Source organism: Nannospalax galili, unplaced genomic scaffold (genome assembly GCF_000622305.1).
Source record: "Nannospalax galili isolate Female #2095 unplaced genomic scaffold, S.galili_v1.0 scaffold234, whole genome shotgun sequence".
Taxonomy (NCBI): domain Eukaryota; kingdom Metazoa; phylum Chordata; class Mammalia; order Rodentia; family Spalacidae; genus Nannospalax; species Nannospalax galili.
In genome coordinates, this window is record NW_008335054.1 from 3,292,103 (window position 1) to 3,317,748 (window position 25,646).

Here is a 25,646-nt window from a genome sequence, read left to right on the forward strand (position 1 = left end):
AAGGACTCTTCTTTGACTTGTTTGTAATAATTGAAATGGCTATCCATATTTTCCTTAAATTTATTCATTATTTTAAACAAATATTTTAGTGCCTATTAGGGCATAAATAATGTCTCAGTCAGGATTTTAGGAAATAGTAAATGCCTTTTCTCTATTACATTAGTGGGCTTTCATCATAGTAAAGGAAAAATAAACTATTAACGTCATTCTTTCAGCAAAATATACCAAATAGAAGATAATTGTTACAATTAAATGCTTTTGATTATTAAGATCTCTTGGAACAGTTACCTATTTCAATATAAATATATAATGAATGGAATCAATATGCAGAGTTGATTTCCATACATAGAGTTGGCTCTCTTTCTTTCAGATTTGGGCCGTATGTATAATCTTGTATCTAGAATTCAAGATGGCCTAGGAGAATTGAAAAAACTACTAGAAACACACATTCATAATCAAGGTCTTGCAGCAATTGAGAAGTGTGGAGAAGCTGCTTTAAATGTAAGTAACAACTGAAAACAGTTGAGCCTAATTGTTTTCATACACAACTGCAGTTGTGTTCAGTGCATCTCTGTCCATGAAACTAGGCAGTTAAGGTTTACGGAGGCTCTCATATAGAACTTGTTTTGGCTTTTAGAAATAGAAAGTTCACAGACATCTTTGTTTAGCAAAAACCTCTATATTCTCCAGCACTTTTTAGGTACTGGGAATCTTTTTCCTTTTTTCATTTCTATCTTCTGTTTTTATAGCTCCTTCATTTATATCTACTGTTCCCAGCTGCCTCCATAGAAAAGAAATGCTAGAAACTTTTCCTCTTCTGATTGGAGTCCGAGTTGTGCTTCTCAGAAATTTTGGTCTAAGTAGTTCCCTATAACTGAAAGTCACAGGCTTTTTGTCACAGGCTTCTGAAACTTGTGGCATCTCTTTTCACCCCAGAAGCTTCATTAGACTATTCCCTCTAACCTAGGTTTCTCTACTTCAAGTGGTAATTTATACATAGGAAATACCACATATCCAAGAAATAAGGTCAATTGCTTTTAGTTTTGTTCCTATAGACTTCAGTTTTAACAGTGTTTGGAAAAACTGATGGAACAGAAACACCTCCAAAACACAATATCCTGATTTTATTGTGCATTAGGTTAATTATTTTTGATAATACTACCTTAAGTGGTTTTTGTTGTTTTATTTTGGTTTTTAATTCTTATTTTTCTCCTACTTCTAGAGAGTTCCTTTTCTACATTTAATTTTGTAATTTGTAAATTTGTAATTTAATTTTTCTGACACATCAAGGAATTATTTAAAAAGTAACTTTACATTTACAGTGTTGGAAGAAGCTAGCTGAGTAGTGGTTTTGTGAAAAAAAGAAAAAAAAACTTTGCAGGTTTTTTATATATAAGCTTAAGTATAAATTTTCTAATTTGAGGACCTGTAAATGTCATTATAATGTAGCAATTGATCACAGACTCTGGACTATGATCTACCTGTTTCAAATCATAGCATCACCATTTACTAGCTCTGTGATTGTCATCAAGTTGTATCACTTGTTCAAAAATTGAGAAAATATGTGACTAACTAGTACATGCAGAGTGCAGTCAGGGCACATGAATGCTCAGCAGTGGTGGCTGATGTTCTTTGCTAGTGTGCAGTTTTTAAATTTAAACTCATTTAAGGGCTCAGCTGGTAGTGCTTGCCTAGCATGCACAAAGCCCTGGATTCCATCTCTAGGCCCACATAAAGTGAGCATAGGTGTGCACACCTATAATCCCAGTATTCAGGAGGTGGAAGCAGGAGATTCAGTTCAAAGCCAGGCTCACCCTACATAGCAAGCTCAAGACCAACGAAGGCTATTATGTTACACTGTCTCAAAAATAATGGGCGGTGGGGAGCTGATTCAGTGGTTAAAAGCACATACTACTCTTAACAGAGAACCCAAGGTCAATTCCCAGCAGCCATGTCAGGCAACTCATAACCATCTGTGACTCCAGGTCCTGTAAGATCAGACACTTTTGGCTTCTGCGGGCACCTGCAGTTATGTGCACACAGCTACACACAAATACACATATACGCATAATTAAAAATAATTCTTTAAAAAATATGTTGGTGGCTTCTCTTTTCAAACTAAATTCCTTTTGTAAAGTCCTGACATATGTACAAAACATACTCCTGTGATTCAGAAGGGGCTTGAGTGAAGACATGTTTTCAATAAAACAAGGTTTTTCAGTTGTTAATTCAAAACTCAGTTTAACTATGTGGCCAGCAGAGCTAAGTAAAGGATTTGGCTTTCCTTGACATGAAGGTAGTGGTAAGTCTGGTATTTCATCAGATAGGGATCATAGTAGTGTACTGATGAATAAGGTTTTACTTTTTCAAAAAAGTATTTGTATATTAGACATGAAATTGGTCTTAGGGGACTCACTTTCTGTGTGAATTCTAGAGTAAAAATATAAGTTGCCCATTTTCATGAAAATGATGGATATTCTAACGTCATCCATCCGTGGAGAAAAGTGACAGCTTAGTAACCTGTGTTACGTCTGCCTTCACTTTGAAGTCAGATGTTCAATTTTCTAAAGATTTATTAATTTTAATTATATGTATTGGGGAGGGAGGGATGTGCACCTGAGTGTAGGTTCCTGTGGCGGCTAGAGGAATTGAATCCTTTGGACTTGGAGTCATAATTGGTTTTGAGTCACCTAATGGATGCTAGAAACTGAACTTGGGTCCTAGGGAGGAGCAGTGCATACTCTGAACCACTGAGCCATCTTTCAAGCCCAGTTTTTTAAGAGCTTTGTTCTTAATTATGTGTATATAATAGGGGGTGGGGGCTATGTGGACTATGTGCAAGTGACCAAGGAGTCCAGAGGTATCTGATCCCCCTGGATCTGGAGTTACAGGAAGTTGTGAGTTGTCTGGTATAGGTACTGAGATTAAACTCAGATTCTCTGCAAGAACAATATCTCTTTAAGAGCTGAGCCATCTCTTTAATAGATTAAAATTAATTATAATTATTTCCATAAGTACTATTTTTATATTGAACTCCTGAAATTGGTGTTTTTTCTACATTGATATTCTTGGGAAGAAAAACTTTTTTGAAGGGATGGACAAGTACTGCTCTTATTTTCTGCAAAAGCAGTTTCTTCCTGAATCTCAGTTCTACTCTTGCTGTGAAGCTTAGCTATCTCCAAAGTTGCCATCCATTCTCACTGGTATTTACTGTGCAGCCCTCTCTGGCCTGGCTTTCCATTGGTAGAAGATTCCAGAAGCAGCACTTGAGCCTGTCATAAAGATAGCTCATAGTAATGGAAGTGGGCATTAAATTATATGTGATGAGTGCAAAAGGTAACTCCATACTGAAAACAGCAACAGAAAATAGAGGTGGTATGAATTTGTAAAAGTTGAGTTTAATTACTCTGAGAGCATGATTTTTAAAGTTGCCTTTGCTCAACTCAAGTGTAATGAACATATTTAAGTGATTCCCCTTGCCTAGATTTAAATTATTATTAAAGGTTTCATATTCATGATGTGATTTAAACAAAATTTTTAGTGGTAACTACTTTTTCTTAGGGGCATTTTTCTAATAGTTAAAACTTTTGAAAAGGAAAAATTGTCCCCAAGTCACAGGCTGCACAGGGGCTCTGGCACCTGATGAAAGTAGCTGAAAGAGCCCTTCAAATATGATGTTCACAGATTCAGTGCCTTGCTCATACCACATCGCGCCAGTGCTGCTCCAGAAATGCCCACCTTGCTCATGGCTTCCCTAGAAGGTGGCTGCATGAATTGCAAAGATCAGTGTGGTCCATGCTACCTACCTCTCTACAATCCCAGGGGAGAGAGGGGATCAGGGCATCATTCCCCTCTGCTATGCTGGCAAGTGAGGATACTGCATTGGGGCACCAGGATTTTGGGAGCCTTAGAGACAGAGAATGTATTCAAGAATGGAATAGAAACTGGTTTAGAGTTGAGCAAAGATAGGATAATTTTTAAATACATGAGTTTTACACCACACTTGGCTTTTAAACTAGCGAGTGGAGCAGCAAGGTAAATTAGCACATTTTTCATGAAGTGACTTTAAGACTCTGGAAGTCAAAAACTTGAAAGACCTTGTACAATTATATTCAAACATTCAGTAGTTGGCATTATAGTAAAGTCTGAATTGAAACAAAGGAAGAGGCTGGGCCCATGCACTGGGGGAGAACTTGAACGTAAGTGCATTTAAATGTAATTGAATGCCACTGTTTGGTCCTAGAGCAGTCTTGTCTGTTTCATCTTTTCTCTCCTTTCCTCTTCCCTTTCCTTTTTCTGCCATAGTGCCTTAGTAACCTTATGATATTGGTTTGATACTAGAATTCATAGAGCCAACCAATGTTGCAGATAAAGTTGGAATCGTTTTTATCCTTTTAGTAAGCACAGTGTTCCTGTAATAGTCTTCTTTTGCCCCTATTTTCAGACAAATGATTGTACCATCATCCCTGAACTAACATTTATTTCTCCCCATGACAACCATCCTCGCCTTCTGCTTGGCTTAATTTCTTGCTTTTAAGGCCAGCTCACATCATCTGTTCGAAAAAAGCTTCCTTTAAATATTCCTCCTTAAGACTGATGGTGTTTGTAAAACTCCCTTTACCACTGTAGATGTGTTTCTAACTTCTGTGTTTCTATCTCCCCACCATAGATTGTAAATACCGTAAAATGAAGCCAACACCTCAGTACTCCAGTGTTACACTCTTCATAGCTTGAGTGTCTAGCATCTTACCCAGGAAATGTCCATTGGGAGGAGTGGGAGGAGTGGTGGTGACGACAATGGTAACAGTGAGGAGCCATGTGCTGAACACTGCTGTCTCCTCAGCGTCTCTTCATGCTGTCTACATCACTTGAGCTGAAGCACTCACAGCTCTACATATGCCTTGCTCTGCCTTCCTGTTTACTCTTGTCTATTGAGATGCAGACCTTTATACCTGTCAAACATGTATTTATCTTTTAAAGGTTTTGTTTTAAAATTATATATATGTGTGTACATCTGAGTATGTTACATGTGTGCATCTGAGTATGGGTTTGTGCATAGGAGGCAGTGCCCATGGAGGCTCAAAGGGGGCATCATTCCCTCCAGCTCCATATTTATCTTTTTAAACTGCAGCTCAAATGTCATTTCTTCCTCAGTCTTTCTCAATCACCTTGAATAGTAGCACATTCTATGATGTAAAGCATTTATTTGATCTGCTTCATGGTGTAGATGTCTATGGACATGCCTTCTAGCACAGCTGCTTTATCCACTTTAGTATCCTCAGAGTGAAGCTCAATGCCTTGTGTAGAACGAGAGTCCCAATACTCATGTGTATACTCATTGTCATGTCTGAGGGTACCTGTACCCACATGCACAAAGCACACACCCACAATTGACAATAACTCTTCTTTTAAAAACAGAATTAAATTGAGTAAATCAGAGTAGCAGAATAAAGATGTAAAGTACATACGAGAGGTGTGCAGTATAATCTAGAGCCCTTATTAGAGAAAATTTCCATCCTGGATTTTTCTAGTTAGTGCAGAGAGCTTGTAGTTAAAGACAGGCAGTGTTGAGGGCTAGAGAAATGGCTCAATGGTTAAGAGCATATTCTGTTCTTGCAGAGAACCTGGGTTCAGTTGCCAGTATCCTTATCAGGCAGTTCATAACCACAGACACAAACATACATGATTTTAAAAAAAAAAAAAAAAAAAAAAAGGTAGGGCTGAGAATGAGAAGTGCCATCAGCTGGAACTCCAGTGGTTTTTCTTGGTACTGAGAACTGAGAATGCGTTCTCAACGACCCATCTGCAAAAGTGGACAAGTACCACTGACAGGTTCATTTATCAAACTATGGGGTGAGTGTTACCATTTCCCTGGCACCAGTTATGGCAAAATGAAGTTCAGGAAAAGAATCAAATGAGACTGGTATTTTGGTAATTAACATTTGAAGATGCAGTTGATTGGGTTTGAATTCCAGTTTGAATTTTTTTAAGGGGAGTTTTTCTTGAGACAGGTCTCCCTGTAGCTCCAGCTGGCCTGGAACTTGCTGCACAGACCAGGCTGGCCTTGAACTAAAGGCCTGTGCCACTGTGCCCAGTTCCAGTTTGAATTTTTGACTGACACACAATCATTCAACAATCTGAGTGCTGCTGTGCTAACCTTACAAAGACAGTTCACAAATGAACATAAACCAGGCTGTAAAAAATGTCCTTCTGACAGAAATGGAACCAAAGGTAAAACATTGTTTTTGAAACCTTGTTTTGATTCATTGTCCTTCATCCAACTGGCATTAAACTGTCATCCAAGAGGACTATATTTGTTGGTCCTTTTCATGTCCACCAACACTGGGGTATTTAGAGTACAGTGACCAACTAGGAAATAACAGCTGTGAACATTTGTCTGCAGCTTTGAGAGAAATAGTATATTGAAACAGGTGACATTTTCTAGAATTGGGGTGGTAATGCAAGTGGGGAGCATTTCAGATGGAGCATTTTACAGACAGAAATAAAGCCAGATAGCTTTATTGACAGGCATGTTTTTCAAGATGAGACCATTGAGCAGATCTGAGATCATATCTGAACTCTGAAAATGTTTTGTGGTTTGCATTGAGAACTTGAATTACAAATAACTATCTAAACTCAGCCAATTTGTTTGTGAACCTATTTCTCAAATAAGCAGAACAACACAGTTCTGGCTACTTCTTTTTTAAATTATGTACATGTGTGTGCACGCACATGCCCACCTTTAAGCCCATAAACTTGTTTATGTGTATAAGGCACACACATAGTGTGGCATGCATGTATATGGAAGTCAAAGTACAGCCTACAAGCATTTGTTCACTCTTTCTACCATGAAGGTCCCAGAAATCAAACTCAGATCAACAGGCTTGGTGGCAAGTTCCTTTACTCTCTGAGCCATCTCACTAGGTCTAGTCCTGACTACTTCTGATAGACTTAGGCTTGGGTATATGCATCTAGAATTCCCTTTCTCATTTGTAGCCAGGTGCACACTTAGACTAGGGCCCTTAATGTAAATCTTCTATGGCTGGTGAGGGAATGAAATTGCCTAACCAGCGATAAATTATCTAGAGAGGCTAGCAGAGTCTGACCTGGCTTGGTTTGACCAAAAGGAATGTGGTACGTATCTATAAATCCTGTGGTTGTTTGTGTGTGTGTTTGTGTGTTTGTTTGGGTTTTAGGATAATATTTTATATATTTTATGTGTATGAGTGTTTTGCCTGCATAAATGGAAGTGTACCACATGCATGCACTGCCTGCAGAAGCCAGAAGAAGGCATTGTATCCCCCATGGAACTGGAGTTAAATAGATGATTGTTAGCTGCCATGTGAGTGCTGGAAATTGAACTTGGGTCTTCTGCAAGAGCATCAAGTGCTCTTAACCACTGAGTCATCTGTCCAACCCCTGGGTTTTTTGTTTGTTTATACTGAGTCTTAATGTGTCATCCTGGCTGACTTGGAATTCGCTGTATAGAACAGGCTGACCTCAAATCTTCTCTGCCTCTCAAGTGCTGGGGTTACAGAGATGTGCCACCATGCCCAGCTTGTATCTATAGATTTTACAAGAAGGGGCCAACAGATGGCTCATTGAGTAAAGGTGCCTTGCTGCCAAACCTGAGACCCTCATGGTGGAAGGAGAGAACCACTTCCTGCAAATTGTCCTTTGACCTGTGTGTGTATTATGTGCAGACATGCAAATAAATATAATTTTTTTTAAGGTGAGCATAGAAGAAAGCTCCTATCCTGTTGTAGCCATAGACTGTTTCTTAAGAGCTCGGTGATAGATTTATGCATTTCGATTTTATTGCTCTTTTCTATTTTGAATATGTTTGGAATTTTCCCATATCAAAACTTTTTAAAATGTGCCTATTTTGAGTTAGGGTCTTACTATGTTGCCTAAGCTGGTGTCAAACTCCTGGGCTCAAGTAATCCTCACTTGCACCTCTTGAGTGCTAGGACTACAGGTACACACTTGATTCAATGGAAAAGAAAAGTCTGGGTACTGATTTAATGAATATTGTAAAGAAGAAGAAATATTTGGAGACAAAAGGAAACAGTTTTGTAAGCAAATCACACTGGCAGATGTAATTACACAAAGAAAAGATAAGTGCTGAGAATATGTTTGTTCCAGCAGCATAGAGCGAAACTTGTAGTTGATAAGCCTGTAACCTCAGGATAACAAGGATGGTTTATATTTTTTCTTAAAGAAAATAGAAAGTGAACACTTTCTATAAAAGGAAAAATAAACAATCTTGAGTCCGTCATGAGCAAGTTATTATTTCATGTAGAATGCACATTTCTTCCAAAAAAAAATAAAACTTTAATCCTTCCGTAAGCAACTTTTTGTGGGAGCAATTCTTTAGAAATTCATCTTTATTACCACATCAAACTTAATTCTAGTTTAAACCTTGCTGTATATCTACAAGTCCTGAAGTGACCCCTGATTGGTTCAAGGCCAGTTAGACTGAAGCCTGAAGTTGTCTCTCTGTCGATCCTTCCTCAGATGGACACTCCTGTTTTCATGTGCACTTCTGTTTTTGAGGGAGCTGAATGCCCCTTCCTGAGGCATGCTCGCTGCTCGGCTTACTTGTTTTCCTTGGAGAAGTCAGGCTCTTAACAGTCTAACTTCTGCTTCATGATTCAGCGTTTTCACCTCAGTTTACTCAGCCTGTGTGTAGCGCACTTAGAGACACCACATTTGTCGGGCTACTCAAAAGACTGAGGAAAGACGTTAATCTTTCCTGAGACTGAAGGAGAACACAGGCAGAGTAAAGGCCAGGGTCAAAGTGAAAGCTCTCTTGGGGTTGGGACTGGTAAAGTTTGTCCAAATCCAGAGGTAATAACCTAATCCCGGCACTTGGGAAGCTGAAGCAGGAGGATTACCATGAGTACTAGGCCATCCTGAGCTATGTAGTAAGTTTCCAGCCAACCTAGGTTTTAGAATGAAATCCTGCCTTTAAAAAAATACAAAGAATCCATAGAAGTTGTTCTCTATAGTCTGTGACTTAGAGCTGTTTGAAAAGACAAACATAAATGGTTGAAGCAAAAAGGAACAGATGGAGGTTGGAATAATGAGACTAGATAGCACTTCTTAAATTGCTAGTGTTCTGTCTCTATTTTAAACTTGAAGCCACATGCAGTCTTATTTCTGCTTATTGAAAGAGAAAAAGTCCATTAAGAAAATGTAAATTTGTTGTTGCTCAACAGTGTGGAGGGGCTTCATGTTTATCTCCCCTTTTTTCCACCTAGGTAGTTAACATCAAAACTGATTTTATATTCTGAGCACACATGGGGGTGGCTTGTTGGGTGACGGGGAAAGTAAGTCCAGGGTTAACCATTTAGTGGGTGAGCTACATGCATTCTGTTGCCTATTTGCAGTTGGTGGTTGGTAGTTGGGATGTGTTTGTTGCTGAAACTTTGGGTTTCCCCTGATTTATATGGTCATAAAATTCATATAAATCCTTACTCCAGAGGCTTTTGGGGAAGGGTCATGCTGCTGCCCCTATCCCCACATCACCCCATGCTCCTTTCTGGGGCTTCATTTCTTTTCTAACTTCTCAAGGAAGTTACCATCATCCATAAGTAAGGACATTGTTGAAGGGGGTCCTATGTGTCCTGTGGTGAATATTTTGATATAGTTAACTGCTTGTTCTCAGAACTCTTTTTTTTTTTTTTTAAATCTTACTGTTTTTATTTGAATTTATATGTATGAGTGTATTGCCTGCCAGTATGTGAGTGCACCCATGTTGTGTAATGCCCAGGGAGGTTGGAAGAGGGCATTGAGTCTCCTGGAACTGGAGTTAGAAAATTGTTAGCCATGTGGGTGCTAGGAACCCTGGTCCTTCAAGAGCAGCCAATGCTCTTAACCACTAAGCCATCTTTCCAGCCCCAAGAACTCTTTAAATATGGAATGATCTGCTCTTATTGGCTCCCAGCTTGATGAAAAATGCAGGTGCTAGCCAGTCAGGTGTGGTGGCGCACACCTTTAATCCCAGCGCTTGGGAGGCAGAGGCAGGTGGATCTCTGTGTGTTCAAGGCCAGCCTGGTCTACATAGTGAATTCCAGGACAGCTGGGGCTACAGGGAGACGCTGTCTCAAAAAGACCAAGAAAAATGCAGGTGCTAACTTCGCTCTCCAAGGTGGCTATAGGCAAGAGCAGTTTGAAAGGACTGTTTAGATCTGTTATTGGCCCAGGGAACACAAATTTATACACATGAACAGGGAGGGATGCTCTCTTAGCCTGTAACACCCCAATGTACCTCTTTAGACAGTATTCTTGAATGGTACTGAGGTAGTAGAAATTGAGTGTTACAGTATTTAGGATCACAACTAATCCTCATCCAACTGCATATATGCTCACTATGACATAAAATCCCAGAGAATCTCTCTGGGCTATTTTTTTTCTTTTTTTCTTTCTTTTTTTTAAAAAATTTTTTGGTCTTTTTGAGACAGGGTCTCCCTGTAGCCCCAGCTGGTGTGAACTCCCTATGTAGACCAGATTGGCCTTGAATTCACAGAGATCTACCTACCTTCCCCCAAGTGCTGGGATTAAAGGCATGTGCCAGCATACCTGGTCAGTTTTATTTATTTTTATTTTTCCTGAGGCAGAGTCTCACTAAATTCACTGAATAGCCTAAACTGGCCTCTTCTGTCTCCACTCCCAAAGTTTTGGGATTAAAGGAGTGCACCACCACACCTGGATTCTAGCTGTTGTAAACACCACTGTGATCCATGTTATGCCTGTCCCTCTCTGTGTGTGTGTGTGTGTGCATGCAGATGCATTTATATGCATGTAGAACCAGAGGTTGGCATTGAATGTCTTCTCTATTGCTCTCCACCTTATTTTGTGAGACAGGGTCTCTCACTGAGCCTGAAGCTCATCAATTTAGCTAGTCTGGCTGGCTAGCAAGCTCCAGGAATCCATCTGTCTCCCACCCCACTCCCTGGTGGTGCCAGGGATGTACAATACACCACTATCCCTGGCTTTTTACCTAGATGCTGGGGTATCCAGATCCTGAATACAGGTCTTAATCCTTGCATGGCAGGTATTTATCAACTAAGCCATCTCTCCAGCCTTTAAATACTAGTGAATTAATGTGAAGTCGTGGTAAGCACTAGACAGGTCCTAGCATGTCACTAAGCTGGTTCCCAGAAAAAGAGACAACATTGGCACTAGTTGGCAGTGTGATCTGTATTGCAAGTGGGATTAGGGAAGTACATAGCAAGAGAGCCTATAGCTTATCTTGAAGTTCATAAAATTGTCCCTGAAAAAAAAAGTGTTGAGGGTGAGAGACATAAAGCTAACTAGGCAAGCAGAGATCCCAGACAGAGCCCTTCAGTGTGTATAAACAAGCACCTTCTAAGAACTAAGAAGACAGATACAACTTAAAGTAAGACTGAAAGGTTAGGAGTGGCCCAGCAAATGCTAGGGGAACCTGAAAGTTTGTTGTTTACATTGATTTAATCCAAAGGGTACAAAGAAATCAGCTAAGGATGTTAAATAAACGGGCTTGTCAAGACCAATTTTTTTTTTTTTACTTTTTATTTTTATGTATATAAGTGTATTGCCTGCATTTAAGTGCCCATGTGCATGCAGTGCCCTCAGAAGCCAGAAGAGGGCATTTGGATCCCATGGAACTGGAGTTATGGATGTTGTTAGCTGCCTTGTAGGAGCTGGGAACCAAATCTGGGTCCTCTGCAAGCACAGCCAGTGCTTTTAACTGCTGAGCTGTCTCTCTAGCCCCAGGATTTTTGTTTTCAGAAAGATTGCTACTATGTAGAAAGTGATTCAAATGGAAAAAAATTGGCTGCAAGTGTGCCAGTAGGTTTTGTTACAGTGACTGAGGCAGTGACAGTGGCTTGTGGTGAAGGCAGAGAGAAGAAAGAACTAGTGGAAATTGTTGAAGCTAGGTGATAAATGCATGAAATTTTTACCATTCTTTGTATTTTAAGTGTTTTTGAAACTTTTACACTATACAGTGTTGAAAGTAGAGAAATAGGTATTGGCAGCCAGGCATGGTGGTACAGGCCTTTAATCCCAACACTTGGGAGGCAGAGGCAGATGGATCTCTGTGAGTTTGAGGCAAGCCTGGTCTACACAGCAAGTTCCAAGGCTACAGGGAGACCCTGTCTCGGACCAAAAAGAAAAAGAAATAGGTATTAACAACTGAGTGGGAAAAAAGAGTTGAGTTGCTTGGTGAATGGTGACCCCTGAGAAGAGGGAACACAGGTGCAGAAGTAGAGAGGGTGTAGTCATTACTGACATGGGCAGCGTGGGGTTACATAAGATCTCTTAAGGGTGCTTGCTTCGGAGGCATATATACTAAAATTGGAACAATACAGAGAAGATAAGCATGGCCCCTGTGCAAGGATGACACACAAATTCATGAAACATTCCATATTTTTAAAAAAAAATCTCTGAAGGGCAGTTTGTATGAGTCTACCAGGGACTTTGGTCCAGTTGTTAAACAACTGTTGGAGTCAGAGGAGTTGTGTTTCTTTCAAAAGAACCTCTCGTGTACTGTTATTACTGTGAACCAGACTTAAAACTACACACGTATAAAACAGGATGGGCGAGATGGCTCAGCATGTAAGAATATTTTCCTCCTAAGCCTGACAACCTGAGTTCAATCACTACAACCCATGGTGCGAGGAGAAAACAACTCCTAAAAGTTGACCTCTAACCTCTACATAAGCACTATGATGCATGCACGCACACACGCATGTCCTATGAACACACACAATAATAATAAATTTTAAAAGCCACCTTTGGGGAGTGGTGGGACTTCTTGTCCTGGCACATGTTTTATGAGTTCCTCAGCCACCTTCTCTGCTGGGTCTTCTCTGTTATGAAGAATCTAAAAATCAGTCTAGAGACTGATTCTTTGCAAAAGTTAATATTGCCATCTGGGAATTCTTCCTGAATACTTACTGAGAAATTTGTTTCTAAGTCCTGAGTCTAAGAAAAAAAAATTTTTTTAATTGAGAAAGCAGGAAAAATTATTATAATTCTCCCAAAATATGATAGTAAATGTGGAGTCATTGCTGATGTCCAGGAATCCATTCGTCAGTCAAGAAGCAGCAATAGTGCCGGAGTGTGGTGGCGAAGGTTGAGGTTGGCTCCTCAGCCAGCTTCCCAATGTGTGATCCCTTGTTATAAACGTGGGTTCATAGCCCACCATTGCATGAGTCATTCTTATGAAGTAACTACTGGTGTGTTTATGTACATAATATACTTTGTATGCATCCTGTGAGTGGTATTTTTAAAACATAAAAAGGCACGTTTTATAAGCAGTCTGAGTCTTTAAATTGGCAATTTTGACATGTAGTTGGTTCTTTGCAAGTCAGTTATCCTCCCTAAAGGGAGTGTTCAGTAATGTTTATTTGCATTTCCCTGTAGTTGGATGTTCACTGTAGCCTAGAGTCCTTTATAAAACCTATGAGGAAATTGTAAGGCAAGAATATGTTAGTATTGTGCAATAATTTGATGTAAATCAGAAAGCATATAAAACCTGGATCAACCAAAACAATATGGATTTTTAAATTAAATTTATTTTTTATGAGTATGTTTTGCCTGCATGTATGCGGGTGCACCATGTGCGTGCAGTGCCTGGAGGTGAGAAGAGAGTGTTGGATCACCTGGAACTGGTGTGAAAGATGATTGTTAGTCACCATGTAGGTCCTGGGAACCGAACCCGGGTCCTCTGCAAGAACAGCCAGTGCTCTTAAGTGCTAAGGCATTTCTTCAACCTCAGCAATGTGGATTTTAATAGCAAAACTAGAATCAAGTCAAGCACCAGGCGGCGGGGTGGGGTGTGGGGGGTATGTATTGTTTTAAAAGAAAAGAAATGAGCTTATGAAGTAATTTGTGTGCCTGACTCGAAGGTGCTCGAGTGTTAGAATATCAAGGCAGTTTAGACATTTCTCTACATCAGGAGCACTTGTCATGAAACCAAGGGCCAGGTTGCCTGAGGGGGCCACTGCTGCCCTGTTTTTAACATATTAAGATGGATAAATATATTTTAAACTTTGAGACAGTGTCTAACTGTCTAGCCCCAGCTGGCCTGGAACTTTCTGTATACCAGGCTGGCCTCAAACTCTGAGATTCACCTGCCTCTACCTCCCAAAGTATTAGGATCAAAGGCGTGTACCACCACGCCTGGCTGGAAGATGGATAATCTTAATGAAGGAAACGTGACAGTATCTTTCAATATTTCAAGTGTTTATTATTTTATGTGTATGCGTTTACTGCCTGCATGCCCCCGGAGGTCAGAAGAGGCTGTTGGATCCCCTGGGACTGGAGTTACAGACAGGTGTTAGCTGCCATGTGGGTGCTGGGATTCAAACCTGGGTCTTCTGCAAGAACAACCAGCATTTTTAACCACTGAGCCATCTCTCTAGCTCCTCAAGTGTTTTTTTAAAGACCATCTTTCCATTCTAGTGAAATTGTTTCTTCTCACAATATATTTTTCATAACAATAGTCTTTGGGAGGGTGGAGAGATGGTTCAGTGGTTAAGAGCATTTCCTGGTCTTGCAAAGGATTCAGGTTTGGTTCCCAGCACTCACACCAAGTGGCTCACAAGCATCCATAATTTCAGTTCTAGGGAACTGGATGCTCTCTTCTGGCCTCCATAGGAACCTGCACCTGTATATCCAGACAAGCACACACATGCACACACACAAATATTAAAACGAAGTTTTGCATTTATTTGTTACAAGTTTTGTTTTTTTTGTTTGTTTGTTTGTTTGTTTTTTGGTCTTTCTGAGACAGGGTCTCCCTGTAGCCCCAGCTGTCCTGGAACTCACTATGTAGACCAGGCTGGCCTTGAACTCACAGAGATCCGCCTGCCTATGCCTCCCAAGTGCTGGGATTAAAGACGTGCACCACCATGCCCGGCTTGTTGCAAGTTTTAAACAGAAAAGCCACAAAACTTGTAGAGAATAATTACATAGTAGGGGTCTATTCTTAATTTTAAACATTATCAGAAATGCAAAATAATTAGAATTTAGGGGATTTTGGTCTTATTCTTGGGTCCTGCAAATAGTATATCAGGAACTGGAGTCTGGGCACAGGAGTGTGTGCCTGTAATCCCGGTACTTAGTAGGCCAAAACAAAAGAATCACAATTTAGTGGTCAGCCTGGGTGACACAGGAAGAGTCTGTCTCAAAAATAAAAATAACTGAAATGACATGTCAGGAATTTGGAAACATTGACAGAGCATTTCATTTCTATGTACCTGTCACGAGCAAGACTAGAGGATATATGAGTTAAGAGTATTTTAGTCCTTGCTGTTCCCTATAGCAACAGAATACAAGGAGCCATGGCCAAATAGGTTTTTATATTTATTAGCACAAGAATAATGGACACATTATATAACATGGTCACAAACAAGCCAATTTGGCCAGTAGTCATCAATTTAGCAGTTTAGTTCAGTCGCTTTCTCTCCCAGGGACCTCTCCAGTCACAGGTTCCAGCAGTGAGTGTAGCTCATGGTCCATGCAGGTTTGATGGTGCGACATCTCTTAGGCCTCGGCGATGGGGAGAGTTCAGAGACCCGACATGGTCCGGTCCAGAGGTGGAGAAAGGATCTGTGGGCAGCATCTCTTCTTGCCTCCATCAGATGTGCTCTGAGGACTGGCTCTGAGCCTCTGCTTATATTGAGAGCAATGACATCGAGTAGTTTGATAAGCAGGTGTCTGGTTGGTTGGTCACCCGGGAGCTTATCACTAGCTAACATCCCTAAGTTTCTATTCCGAAGTTCATTTCACAATTCATAATTTGACACATTTCATAATTTCATACAATTTCATAATTCTTATAGATTATTCAATAATCACACATTCTAAAGCAATTCCACCTTGTTCATGAACTCTGTTCCAGAATTTACATTTCTGCTCCTGACAGTACCTAAAGCTGTGATTTGTGAAGGGGTAGTCAGGAGCCCTTCTGCCTTCATGTGTCCCATCAGCTGGGCCATCATGCCACCACCCAGGCCTGACATCCCACAAGTCTTTCTGCCTGGGTTTCTGGGCCTTTTCCATTTTGAAAGCTGGAGAGAGTATCAGACTCGGGAGTTGTCTGGTGCCCTTGCCTGGCTCTACTACTACTTACTTTGGCAAGATGCTTAAGTATGTCTTAGTTGCATCTTCTGTAAAATGGACATAAAAACTTCACCTGCCCCATGTTAATTGTGACAGCCCTTGGCTGATCACTCGATACTGTGTGATTCCTTTGCCCTGTTGCCTTTATATTCCACCGGTGCTGTCTCCTTTAATGCTGTGACTTGCTTTCCCCAGTGGCTGATCTTCCATTATGTTCTATTGTCTGGAGGCTCCGTTACCCACCTACCAAGTCCCCAGAACTTGTCTCTTGCCTTGTCCTCACAGTTCCCATTGTGCATCCACATAGCCTGCCTTCCCCTGCTTGTGCTGAGACCCCCGTCACTTTGAAAAAATGATTTTCAGGACCTCTGAGTTTTTGATGTTTTCTAAAGTATTTAGTTTTGAGTCTGGAGAATGTTTTGTTACATATAAACAGAATTTTCTATTTCAGAGGTGGAACCAAAAGTATTTCTGATCATAGCAACTTCTTTGAAAGACATATTTTATTAGAATAGCAGAGAATGTACATTTAAATTTTCAAATTGTTTCTGTTTTTTCCCTCTACCTAAGGATCCTAAAATGTATGTACAGACAGTGCTGGATGTTCATAAAAAATACAATGCCCTGGTGATGTCTGCATTCAACAATGATGCTGGCTTTGTGGCTGCACTTGATAAGGTAGGTATGCTACCGTGCTGACTTATTGAGTGTATATGGTAGCACATTTTTCTATAATTGTTTTTTATATAACACAGGCTTGTGGTCGCTTCATAAACAACAATGCAGTTACCAAAATGGCCCAGTCATCCAGTAAATCCCCTGAATTGCTTGCTCGATACTGTGACTCCTTGTTGAAGAAAAGGTATTTAAATGGTTTTGTGGTTTTCTTAATGTTCCTTTTTAATCTGCTTTTACATGAGGAACTAAGATTTACATTACATTTTACTTACATTTAAGTTGTAATTTTCTCCTGGTTTGCGAAAAAGATAATACATCATATTTTCAGTTGAAAAATCTGCATTGACTTCCATTGGCTCTTTGTAAAAAGCAAACGACCTTTAATACTACAATATGGATTATTAGTTAGTCTACAGACTCTGTTTTTGATACAAAGTTGCTGTATAGCCCAGGCTAGCCACAAACTCTAGCAGTCTTCCTACTGTAGCCTTCCCCGTGCTAGAATTGCAGGATTGTGCCACTACGTCTAGCTAGTCTGCAGTACTTGAAAATGTTTGTTAAGTTTGGTGATATGTATCTAAAAATTCCTGTCACCTATATTATTAAAATATATATAATTTCCTGTCACCTTATTCCTCACCTGATCCTTTCGTAACCCGCCTTTATGTACTCAGAGCTAGCAACGGCATGGCCAGGCATGGGTTTCCTCTGTGCTGTGCCCCGACTGTGCTGTGTGCTCTGATCCCCTCAGCTTCTCTCCTCATCACAGTTGCTTCTGGTTCTGAAGCTCAGGGTTTGCCTTAATGTCCCATATGCCATGTCAGCAGATGCTAAGGATTTTAGTGAAGGGATACAGTCCCCTTCTGTGTCTGTTGCATTGGTGTCCCAGGCCCCCAAATTGTACCAGTTCCAGTGTCAATAAATTGTATTTTAAACAGATCCTCTAAGGCAAGCATAAAATACCAGCATGAAAAATCAGTCTCACTTAAGAATTGTAGAAACCTGGGGCTGGAGAGATACATAGCTCAGCAGCTAAGAACACTGGTTGTTCTTACAGAAGACCCGGGTTCGAATCCCAGCACCCACATGGCAGCTAACAACTGTCCCTAACTCCAGTCCCAGGGGATCTGACAGCCTTTTCTGACATCTGCAGGCTTTGCACAACACAGGTGCACTTACTTACCTGCATGCAGGCAATAAATGCACACATACACATAAAATAAAAATAATAATTAAGATTTTTTTTTAAGTTGTAGAAGTCTTAAAACATTAACAAACTGGAGCTAGAGAGACAGCTCAGCAGTTGAGTTAACTTACTATTCTTGCAGAGAGAGGACCTGGGTTCAATTTCCAGCACCCACCTTAGGTGACTCACAACTGCCTGTAACATTGGTTCTAGGGGATCTGACACCCTCTTCTGGCCTCTGAGGGCAATGCAGGGCACATACATGCACTCAGGCACACACACATAAGATAAAAATCTTTTCTAAAATGCTGACAGCTAGGCATGGTGGCACATGCCTTTAATCCCAGCACTCAGGAGACAGGTGAATTTCTGTGAGTTCAAGGCAAGCCTGATCTGTATGCGTGTTCCAGACCAGCTGGGGGCTACACAGTGAGACCCTGTATCAGAAATATAAAATAAATAAAAATTAAGAATTCTAGCAAATCATTGTCATCAGTAAACTGAAAAATAATTCTCAGAAGTGCAATGCGTGTAGCTTCCTAGAAGTATGATGCTAGGTTAGCAGTAGCACAGCTAGTGTAATTTACTCTGTCCGTAGAGAATTGTGTGCTCTGCTTGGTAGATGATGGAAACATTTAGTAAAAGTCAGTCACTATATTTTTTAAAATTACTTTTTAATATTTGTCTCCTTTAACTTTTTGAGAAAGCCATCCTTCCAAGGCCAATGGGAACTTGAGTGTTTGATTATGTGTTTGTTGCCTTGCTGGCCTGGTGCATCATTTGGCCCTCCTAGGAAGGTACACTCAGGTATTCTTTCCAAGAAGGAAGAGGGACTTTAATATTTTTGCTACATATTCTTTATTTGGGGGGCATGCGTGTACCACAGCACATCTGTGGAGATCAGAAGGTACCTTGCAGAAGTCGGTTCTCGCCTACTGTTGTGTGGGATATGGGGATCAAACTCAGGTTGTCAAGCTCAGTAACAAGTGACTCTACCAACTGAGCCATCTTGCCAGCGCAGAAAAAGGACTTTACATTGCATGTCTCTTACAACTTGATATAACACTTTTTTAAGTTGTTGTGATAAGATTAAACAACTTAAGTACAGATCCATTCTGAGGTCTTCATTTTGTTTGACAGAATACTTAGTGTCCCTAAACTGGCTATAACAAATTAACAGTTTAAAGCTGTTGAAACCAAGTGATGGGGACATTTACAGAGTGTTAACAAGAATGTGTTGGTGAATAGAGTTGTTGTCATTCATTGACTAACAAGGACAGAGCTAGGTTTTCCAAGCCAACTCTTTATGTTACAAATACTTCTTCATAGCCAGATATGGTGATGCACCCCCATAATTCTAACACTTCGGCTGAAGCAGGATTATTGTCATGAGTTTAGGGGCAATATAGTGAATATATAGCAAGGTTTCACTTGAAAAATAACTACCCAAAAAAACCCCCGAAACATAATACTGCTTCAGAAATTGTTTGGTGATCATTTTATAGAGTTCTTCTACAAAAAGTTCACCTTTGTTTACGTAATGTGTTCATAGAATAAATGAATCTTGTTTAGTAGACATGGCTACAGGTGAAAGCACTTCAGCCATGGCTTACAACTTTGGATTATCTGTAATTTTAGCCCATTAAACAAACTATGTCCCCTTTTTATTTTTTCCAAGTAAAATTACAGCAGTTTGTGGAAAGCAATGGAAAGAGTAAAGCTCATGTATTGATATTTAAATGGATTACCTTAAAGAAAACTATTCATAATATTCACTTCTGTTGATTTTCATCTTGAATATTCTAAGTGATCGTTTCATAATCTCTTCCTTTGTGCTGGGGTAGTGGGGTAGCATGACACTGCCATAGAAAAGAAAGTTAACCTCCCTCTCCCACGGGCTGATCTGAGAACTGATCGTTTAATGGTTGAGACCAGGCTTTAGCAGTTTGGATAAGGTGTGTGTGTGTGTACATCTGCTCATTTGTTTTTAAACACAATGTCCTTTTAAATTTCAGTTCCAAGAACCCAGAAGAGGCAGAACTAGAAGACACCCTCAATCAAGTGGTAAGGGGCTTCGTGGCACACCCACTGTCATAACTGTTAATTCACAGGTTGTCTGTAAGACTCATTTCATTAGACACCTGAAATATGAAAAGTAATAGTCACTTGATTTTGAATCTGTGGTTTTACTCTTTAAATTAACTGATACTTTTAGCATTGGTACTTTGCTTCTCGATACTGAGTCTAGTCTACTCTACTCATTTGCTTTGAGGAATGGATGGAAGTGCTTACTGTAAATACTCTGGGGGGAGTTAGTCCATCCATACCAGTTGGCACACAGACCCAGCAAAGGCCAAGCATTCCTTGGCTTCTGGCCTGTGGCCAGTGACAGTCAGCTTATGAGTGTGGTTGGCTAATATGTTCTGTCCGTGGCCTTGCCAGATGGTTGTCTTCAAGTACATAGAGGACAAAGATGTGTTTCAGAAGTTCTATGCAAAGATGCTGGCCAAGAGACTTGTGCATCAGAACAGCGCGAGTGACGATGCTGAAGCAAGCATGATCTCCAAGTTGAAGGTGGGTTTCTTCATGTTCTGGAAAACTCCCAACGTTTGGGCTTTATTGGTGACTTGCCCATGTTATCAGTGGGGAGAGAAGTTTGTACCATGCAAACTTTGCTACTCCGCTATCTAGGCCTTCCTGGCCAGGCTTTCAGTGCTTTCCTACCTTTGCCACTTTTTTTGTGGCTCTTTTCCCCTGTCCAGCCCCAGCAGGGCTCTGCTCACCATCTGTACCTCCTATCCTGCCTCCCTAACACTCGGCCTGTTGGCTTTGATTGTTTTGATCACATTTTGTCCTGGGCTTGGTTAACTGTCGACAGGACAGGTGGTCTCAGTTTTTTCTTGGCTGTTGTAACTTTCTTACTCTCTGCACTCAACTCTGTGTATGTCCATACTTGCCAGCCTATTGAGTGCTTTTGTACATCTTTTACATGTATTTCACTTTGATCCAGAATTACATTTAGTAGTTATCGTAGCCCAGGCTACCAAAATTAAATACCATGGACCAGGTGGCTTAGACAACAGAAATTGCATTTCAATTCTGGGTACTAAGAAATCTAAGATCAAGGGACTGACTGATCTAGTTCTGAAAAGGGCTTTCTTGGTTTTTGCTCATCTGCCTTCTCACTGTGTCCTCACCTGGCAGAGTACTCATAGAGCCATTTTCCTAAAGAGCCTCCAAGCCCATATGAAAGGGACCCCACCTCATGAACTCACAAGGGCCCACCTTCAAACACTTTAACTCTAGTTTCACAGTTCAGCATGTACAATCTTGAGAGACAGTTCGATCCGTAGTAGTGAAATAAGAGACAAGTAAATGATTTTCAGGAAAGGGACATTTGAGATAGTCTCAGTTGCCCTCAAACATGTGATCCTCTTGCCCCCACTTCCTAAGTACTGGGCTTTCAGATGAATACCATTGCACCTTGTTCTAAATTATTTCCTCTTTATAATCTACCATAGTGATAGAACACCTTGCTTTTAAATGCTCTAGTAATGGTTATTGCATGGTTGAAGATTTAATTGTTCAACTTGTAATTCTTTTCAGAAAACATTTTATGTGTATGAGTGTTTTGCTTACATATATGTAAGTGTGGCAGGTATATACCTTGTGCTTGCGGAGGCCAGAAGAAGGCATCATATCCCTCTGGAACTGCCATTTGGGTGCTGGGAACTGAACCCAGGTCCTCTGTAAGAGCAGCAAATTCTCTTAAATCACTGAGTCACCTTTCTATCCCCATAGTTCCTTTTAAAAGTTTTTAAATCAGTGCATATTTACACCATAAAATACTAATAAATGTTACTAACTTTTGTAGTAGTTTGTTACAACTAAAAATGTTTTACTGTGATTTCTCTAAAATTCTCTTGTATGCATTCCTGTCTCTGTACAAATTAATGAGACAATTGCCTGGATTCATTTCAGCAAGCTTGTGGTTTTGAGTATACCTCCAAACTTCAGCGGATGTTTCAAGACATTGGTGTAAGCAAAGATTTGAATGAACAGTTCAAGAAGCACCTAACGAATTCGGAACCATTGGACTGTGAGTACTGAATGTTTATATAAGAGTTGTTTTAGGGTTCTTTGTAGCAGGTGATGCTAGTAACAGAATATAAAGTAAGGATGGTGTCAGAAATTCAAAGACCAAGAAGTAGGAAATTCCTCTCAAGTGCCTCCTTCCTCTTTCTCCTGACTCCAAGAGAATTGTTAGATAGCATTCTTTGCTAGGATGAGATAATGCCAAGCTCACTTGGGGGTGGGTGGTTGTGGGGTGACGTGCATTTGAGTCCTGAGCTTGATTTTCCTGCTGACCTTTCCCCACAGGTAGGGGATACATGGACTTGCTTTGTCTTTTTGGTTTTTTTTTGTTTTGTTTTGTTTTGTTTTTTATGTGCATAAGTGTTGCCTATATGTAAGTGTACCACACAGGCATGACCAAAAGAGGACATTGGATCCCTTGGAACTGGAGTTGAGAACTGTTAGCTGCTATATGGGTGCTGGGAACCCAATCTGGGTCTTCTGCAAGAGCAGCCAGTGGTATTAACCACTGAGGCATCTCTCCAGCTCCTTGTCTTCTTTAGAACCTGAGTTTGGATCCACTTCTGATATTTTTGACTTTTGAATGAAAATTAAAGAATTTTATTCTTCCCAAACAATGGTGCTATCCCATCATTAAGCTTAGCAGTTTTGCTAGTGAGCTTTTCAGCTATCTTTAAGATGAGATTCTTGTTCTAATTCACAGGCTTTCCATGTGTATAGATGGCCTTTTTGCAGTAATAAGTGGCACTTTTGAGCTTTCGGTATCCTTGTATTTAGGGCTGATAGACCATCCCTGGTCACCACAGACTGAATTTTCTATGGCAGAAATGAAACTGAACTCAGTAGAACAGCACAAGGCTCTTCTTGACAATAAACTGGAAAACTGTTGCTCTCTGTTCTTCAACCTTTAATTTTAGTTTTTGAGACAGGGTATCTAGCTGTGTAGCCTAGGCTAGCCTAGAGCTTGAGATCAGCCTCTCAAGTACTGGGATCACAGTCGAGCACCATAGTGTCCTGTTTCTGTCTTTTACTAATTTTAATTGAATAAAATGAATTGAACTCATATCCAATTCTTAATTTTATATTCAAGCAAGATTTTCATTTAATGTGTTTTGTTTTAATATAGATCATTCCCCCATAAATCTGAAACAATGGAATTTAAATTAACTGTGTTCACAAATTTCTCCTGTTCCACAGTGGATTTCAGTATTCAGGTCCTAAGTTCTGGATCCTGGCCCTTTCAGCAGTCTTGCACATTTGCCTTGCCATCTGAGGTAAGAGTGGCTTTGTTCCTGGTCTCTTTGGGCTATGTAGAGATAGAAACTGGTAGCCTGTCCATTTGTGGCCTTTACTGCCATGCCATGCTAAGCATCTGGGGCAGCTCTCGTGGAGAAAGATATGAAATGGGGCTGGGTTGGAGAGCTAATGGTTGGTCTGCTCTGTCCCAACCAACAATGTTTACTTAGTCTTGTAAGTGGAACCTAATTGGTTGTCTAGTGAACTTTTGCTGGTGCCTGCTGGCCTGTGGTAGAAACCTGTTTTTGATTCTGCCCTCCAGTGCTGACAGAGCTACATGAGTCACACCTGGCATTTGTAGTTCATGTTTCTGTAAGCACCAATTTTGCACTCACAACTTCAGGCGGGGTGCTTTATTTAGAAGTGCTGACTATAGAATGTGGGGCAATAAGGATTTCACCCAGTACTGTCCTTTCATCCAGTTGGAACGCAGTTACCAGCGATTCACAGCTTTCTATGCCAGTCGTCACAGTGGCAGAAAATTGACCTGGTTATATCAACTGTCCAAAGGGGAGCTGGTCACTAACTGCTTCAAAAACAGATACACCTTGCAGGTAAAATCATGTTTATTTTGGAAAAATTATTTTAGTGCTGAATGAAAATAAGACATTATATAGCAATCCAGTAGATAACTCACACAGCAGAATGGGGTTCAGATTCTGGTAGAACTGCAAGGTGGGCAAAGCATGCCTGTCAGATGAGCTGAGTGCCAAGTCTTCAGCTGGGGGGCAAGTTACTTGCTCACTCTCAGCCTCAGTTTTCTCCTCCATTAGACTGGGAATGTTAGTGCTTCTACCGCAGATGTGGTCTTTAATAAATGTTGGCATGCCTCTTGTCCAGCACATGCTTGGGTGGTAGGTATAAAACTTGGCATTTCATGTATGGTTACAATCACAGCCCTTTTCCTTTGACAGCAGTTTCATGTTGATATTCACCCTTAGTGAGACAGCAATTCAGAGTACTAAGTAGTAATAGCTGTATAATTAATCATATAGCAGTGTAATTGATCATATTTGTAGATGAAAAACTGAGGTCTGGTTAATTTAAGGGACTCTACATCATAGCTTGTACATTGCAGAGCCAAAATTTCAGGTAGGCCTTCTCTCTTAAGTTCAGATTCTTTCTACTTTAAATTCTGTATGTGGTGCATATTTGATCTCTTAAGGTCTTACTGGTGAGCTGGTAAAGATACTTATTAGTCTTAGCCAGGCATGGTGGTGCACGCCTTTTATCTTAGTTCTCAGAAGGCAGAAGCAGGCAAATCTCTTCAGTTCAAAGTCAGCCTGGTCTACATAGCAAGTTCAGCTGGGGGTACATAGTGAGACCCTATCTTTTACAGAGAAAAAAGCAATTGTAAATTTCTTTGGGTGTTAAACTTCAGACTGGGTTCTATAGGTCAAACTGCATGTTAGTTTAACCTTTCAGTCTATTCTGATACAGTAGTTAAGACAAGTAACCACTGCACTGGGTCTGGATGTCTCTGTCCACTTTAGTATGTATATTACTACAAGATTAGAATTTTATCTCACGGGGCTGGAGAGATGGCTCAGTGGTTAAAGACACTCACTGTTCTTGCAGAAGACCGGGGTTCAAATCCCAGCACCCACACAGCAGCTAACAACTGTCCGTAACTCCAGTTTCAGGGGATCCAACAGCCTCTTCTGACCTCCGTGGGCATTGCATGACACGGGTGCACTCACCTACATGCACATAAAATAAAAAATAGAGAAGAATTTTGTCTCACAAATACACATAGAAAGATGGGTGTGGTGGCATATGCCTACAATTCCAGGAGCTTGAGACAGGATTACTGTGAGTTCAAGATCAGTGTGGACTACATAAAAAGACCCTGACTCAGAAAATAAAACAAGGGCCAGCTAGGTGAGATGGTTCAGTGGGTAAGGACACGTTCCACCAAGTCTGATAACCTGAGTTGGTCCCGGAAACCCACATGGTAGAGAGATGAACTCTCAAAAGTTGTCCTCTGACCTCCACATGCATACTGCAGGGCACACGCACATATCAAATTTTTAAAGTTACATCTCCTGAAACCCTTGTGTTTTAGACTGTAGTACCAAAATGTCTCTGCCCTGTTGTTGGCCAGATGGAAGCTTAGCACAGGGTCTGTCTGCTGTGCATAGCTGAGTATACACACGGTAAACCATCAATAATGTGCTCCTCACCTGTCCATGCGTTTTCAGTTAATACAGGAACAGATAAGGCATTTTGTTCTATAAAAATTGAGATATTTTCCATCTAATAAAAGGCATGTATT

The 25,646-nt window shown here is 40.5% G+C and overlaps 1 protein-coding gene and 1 non-coding gene across 5 annotated transcripts in view; both read left to right on the plus strand.

Moving 5' to 3' along the window:
* Nucleotides 1-25,646, plus strand: part of Cul1 (cullin 1) — a 125,873-nt gene that overhangs the window by 92,965 nt on the left and 7,262 nt on the right. For all 4 annotated transcript variants that reach the window (XM_029561923.1, XM_008829749.3, XM_029561924.1 and 1 more), the window contains exons 9-16: nucleotides 371-501; nucleotides 16,687-16,794; nucleotides 16,872-16,978; nucleotides 19,996-20,044; nucleotides 20,423-20,554; nucleotides 21,962-22,079; nucleotides 23,273-23,349; nucleotides 23,794-23,925. In XM_029561923.1, coding sequence (XP_029417783.1) covers nucleotides 371-501; nucleotides 16,687-16,794; nucleotides 16,872-16,978; nucleotides 19,996-20,044; nucleotides 20,423-20,554; nucleotides 21,962-22,079; nucleotides 23,273-23,349; nucleotides 23,794-23,925 — 854 coding nt within the window. The remainder of the gene's footprint in view (nucleotides 1-370; nucleotides 502-16,686; nucleotides 16,795-16,871; nucleotides 16,979-19,995; nucleotides 20,045-20,422; nucleotides 20,555-21,961; nucleotides 22,080-23,272; nucleotides 23,350-23,793; nucleotides 23,926-25,646) is intronic.
* On the plus strand, nucleotides 12,313-12,419 carry LOC115069736. Its single transcript, XR_003848972.1, has one exon. It is a non-coding gene; the product is annotated as a U6 spliceosomal RNA (small nuclear RNA).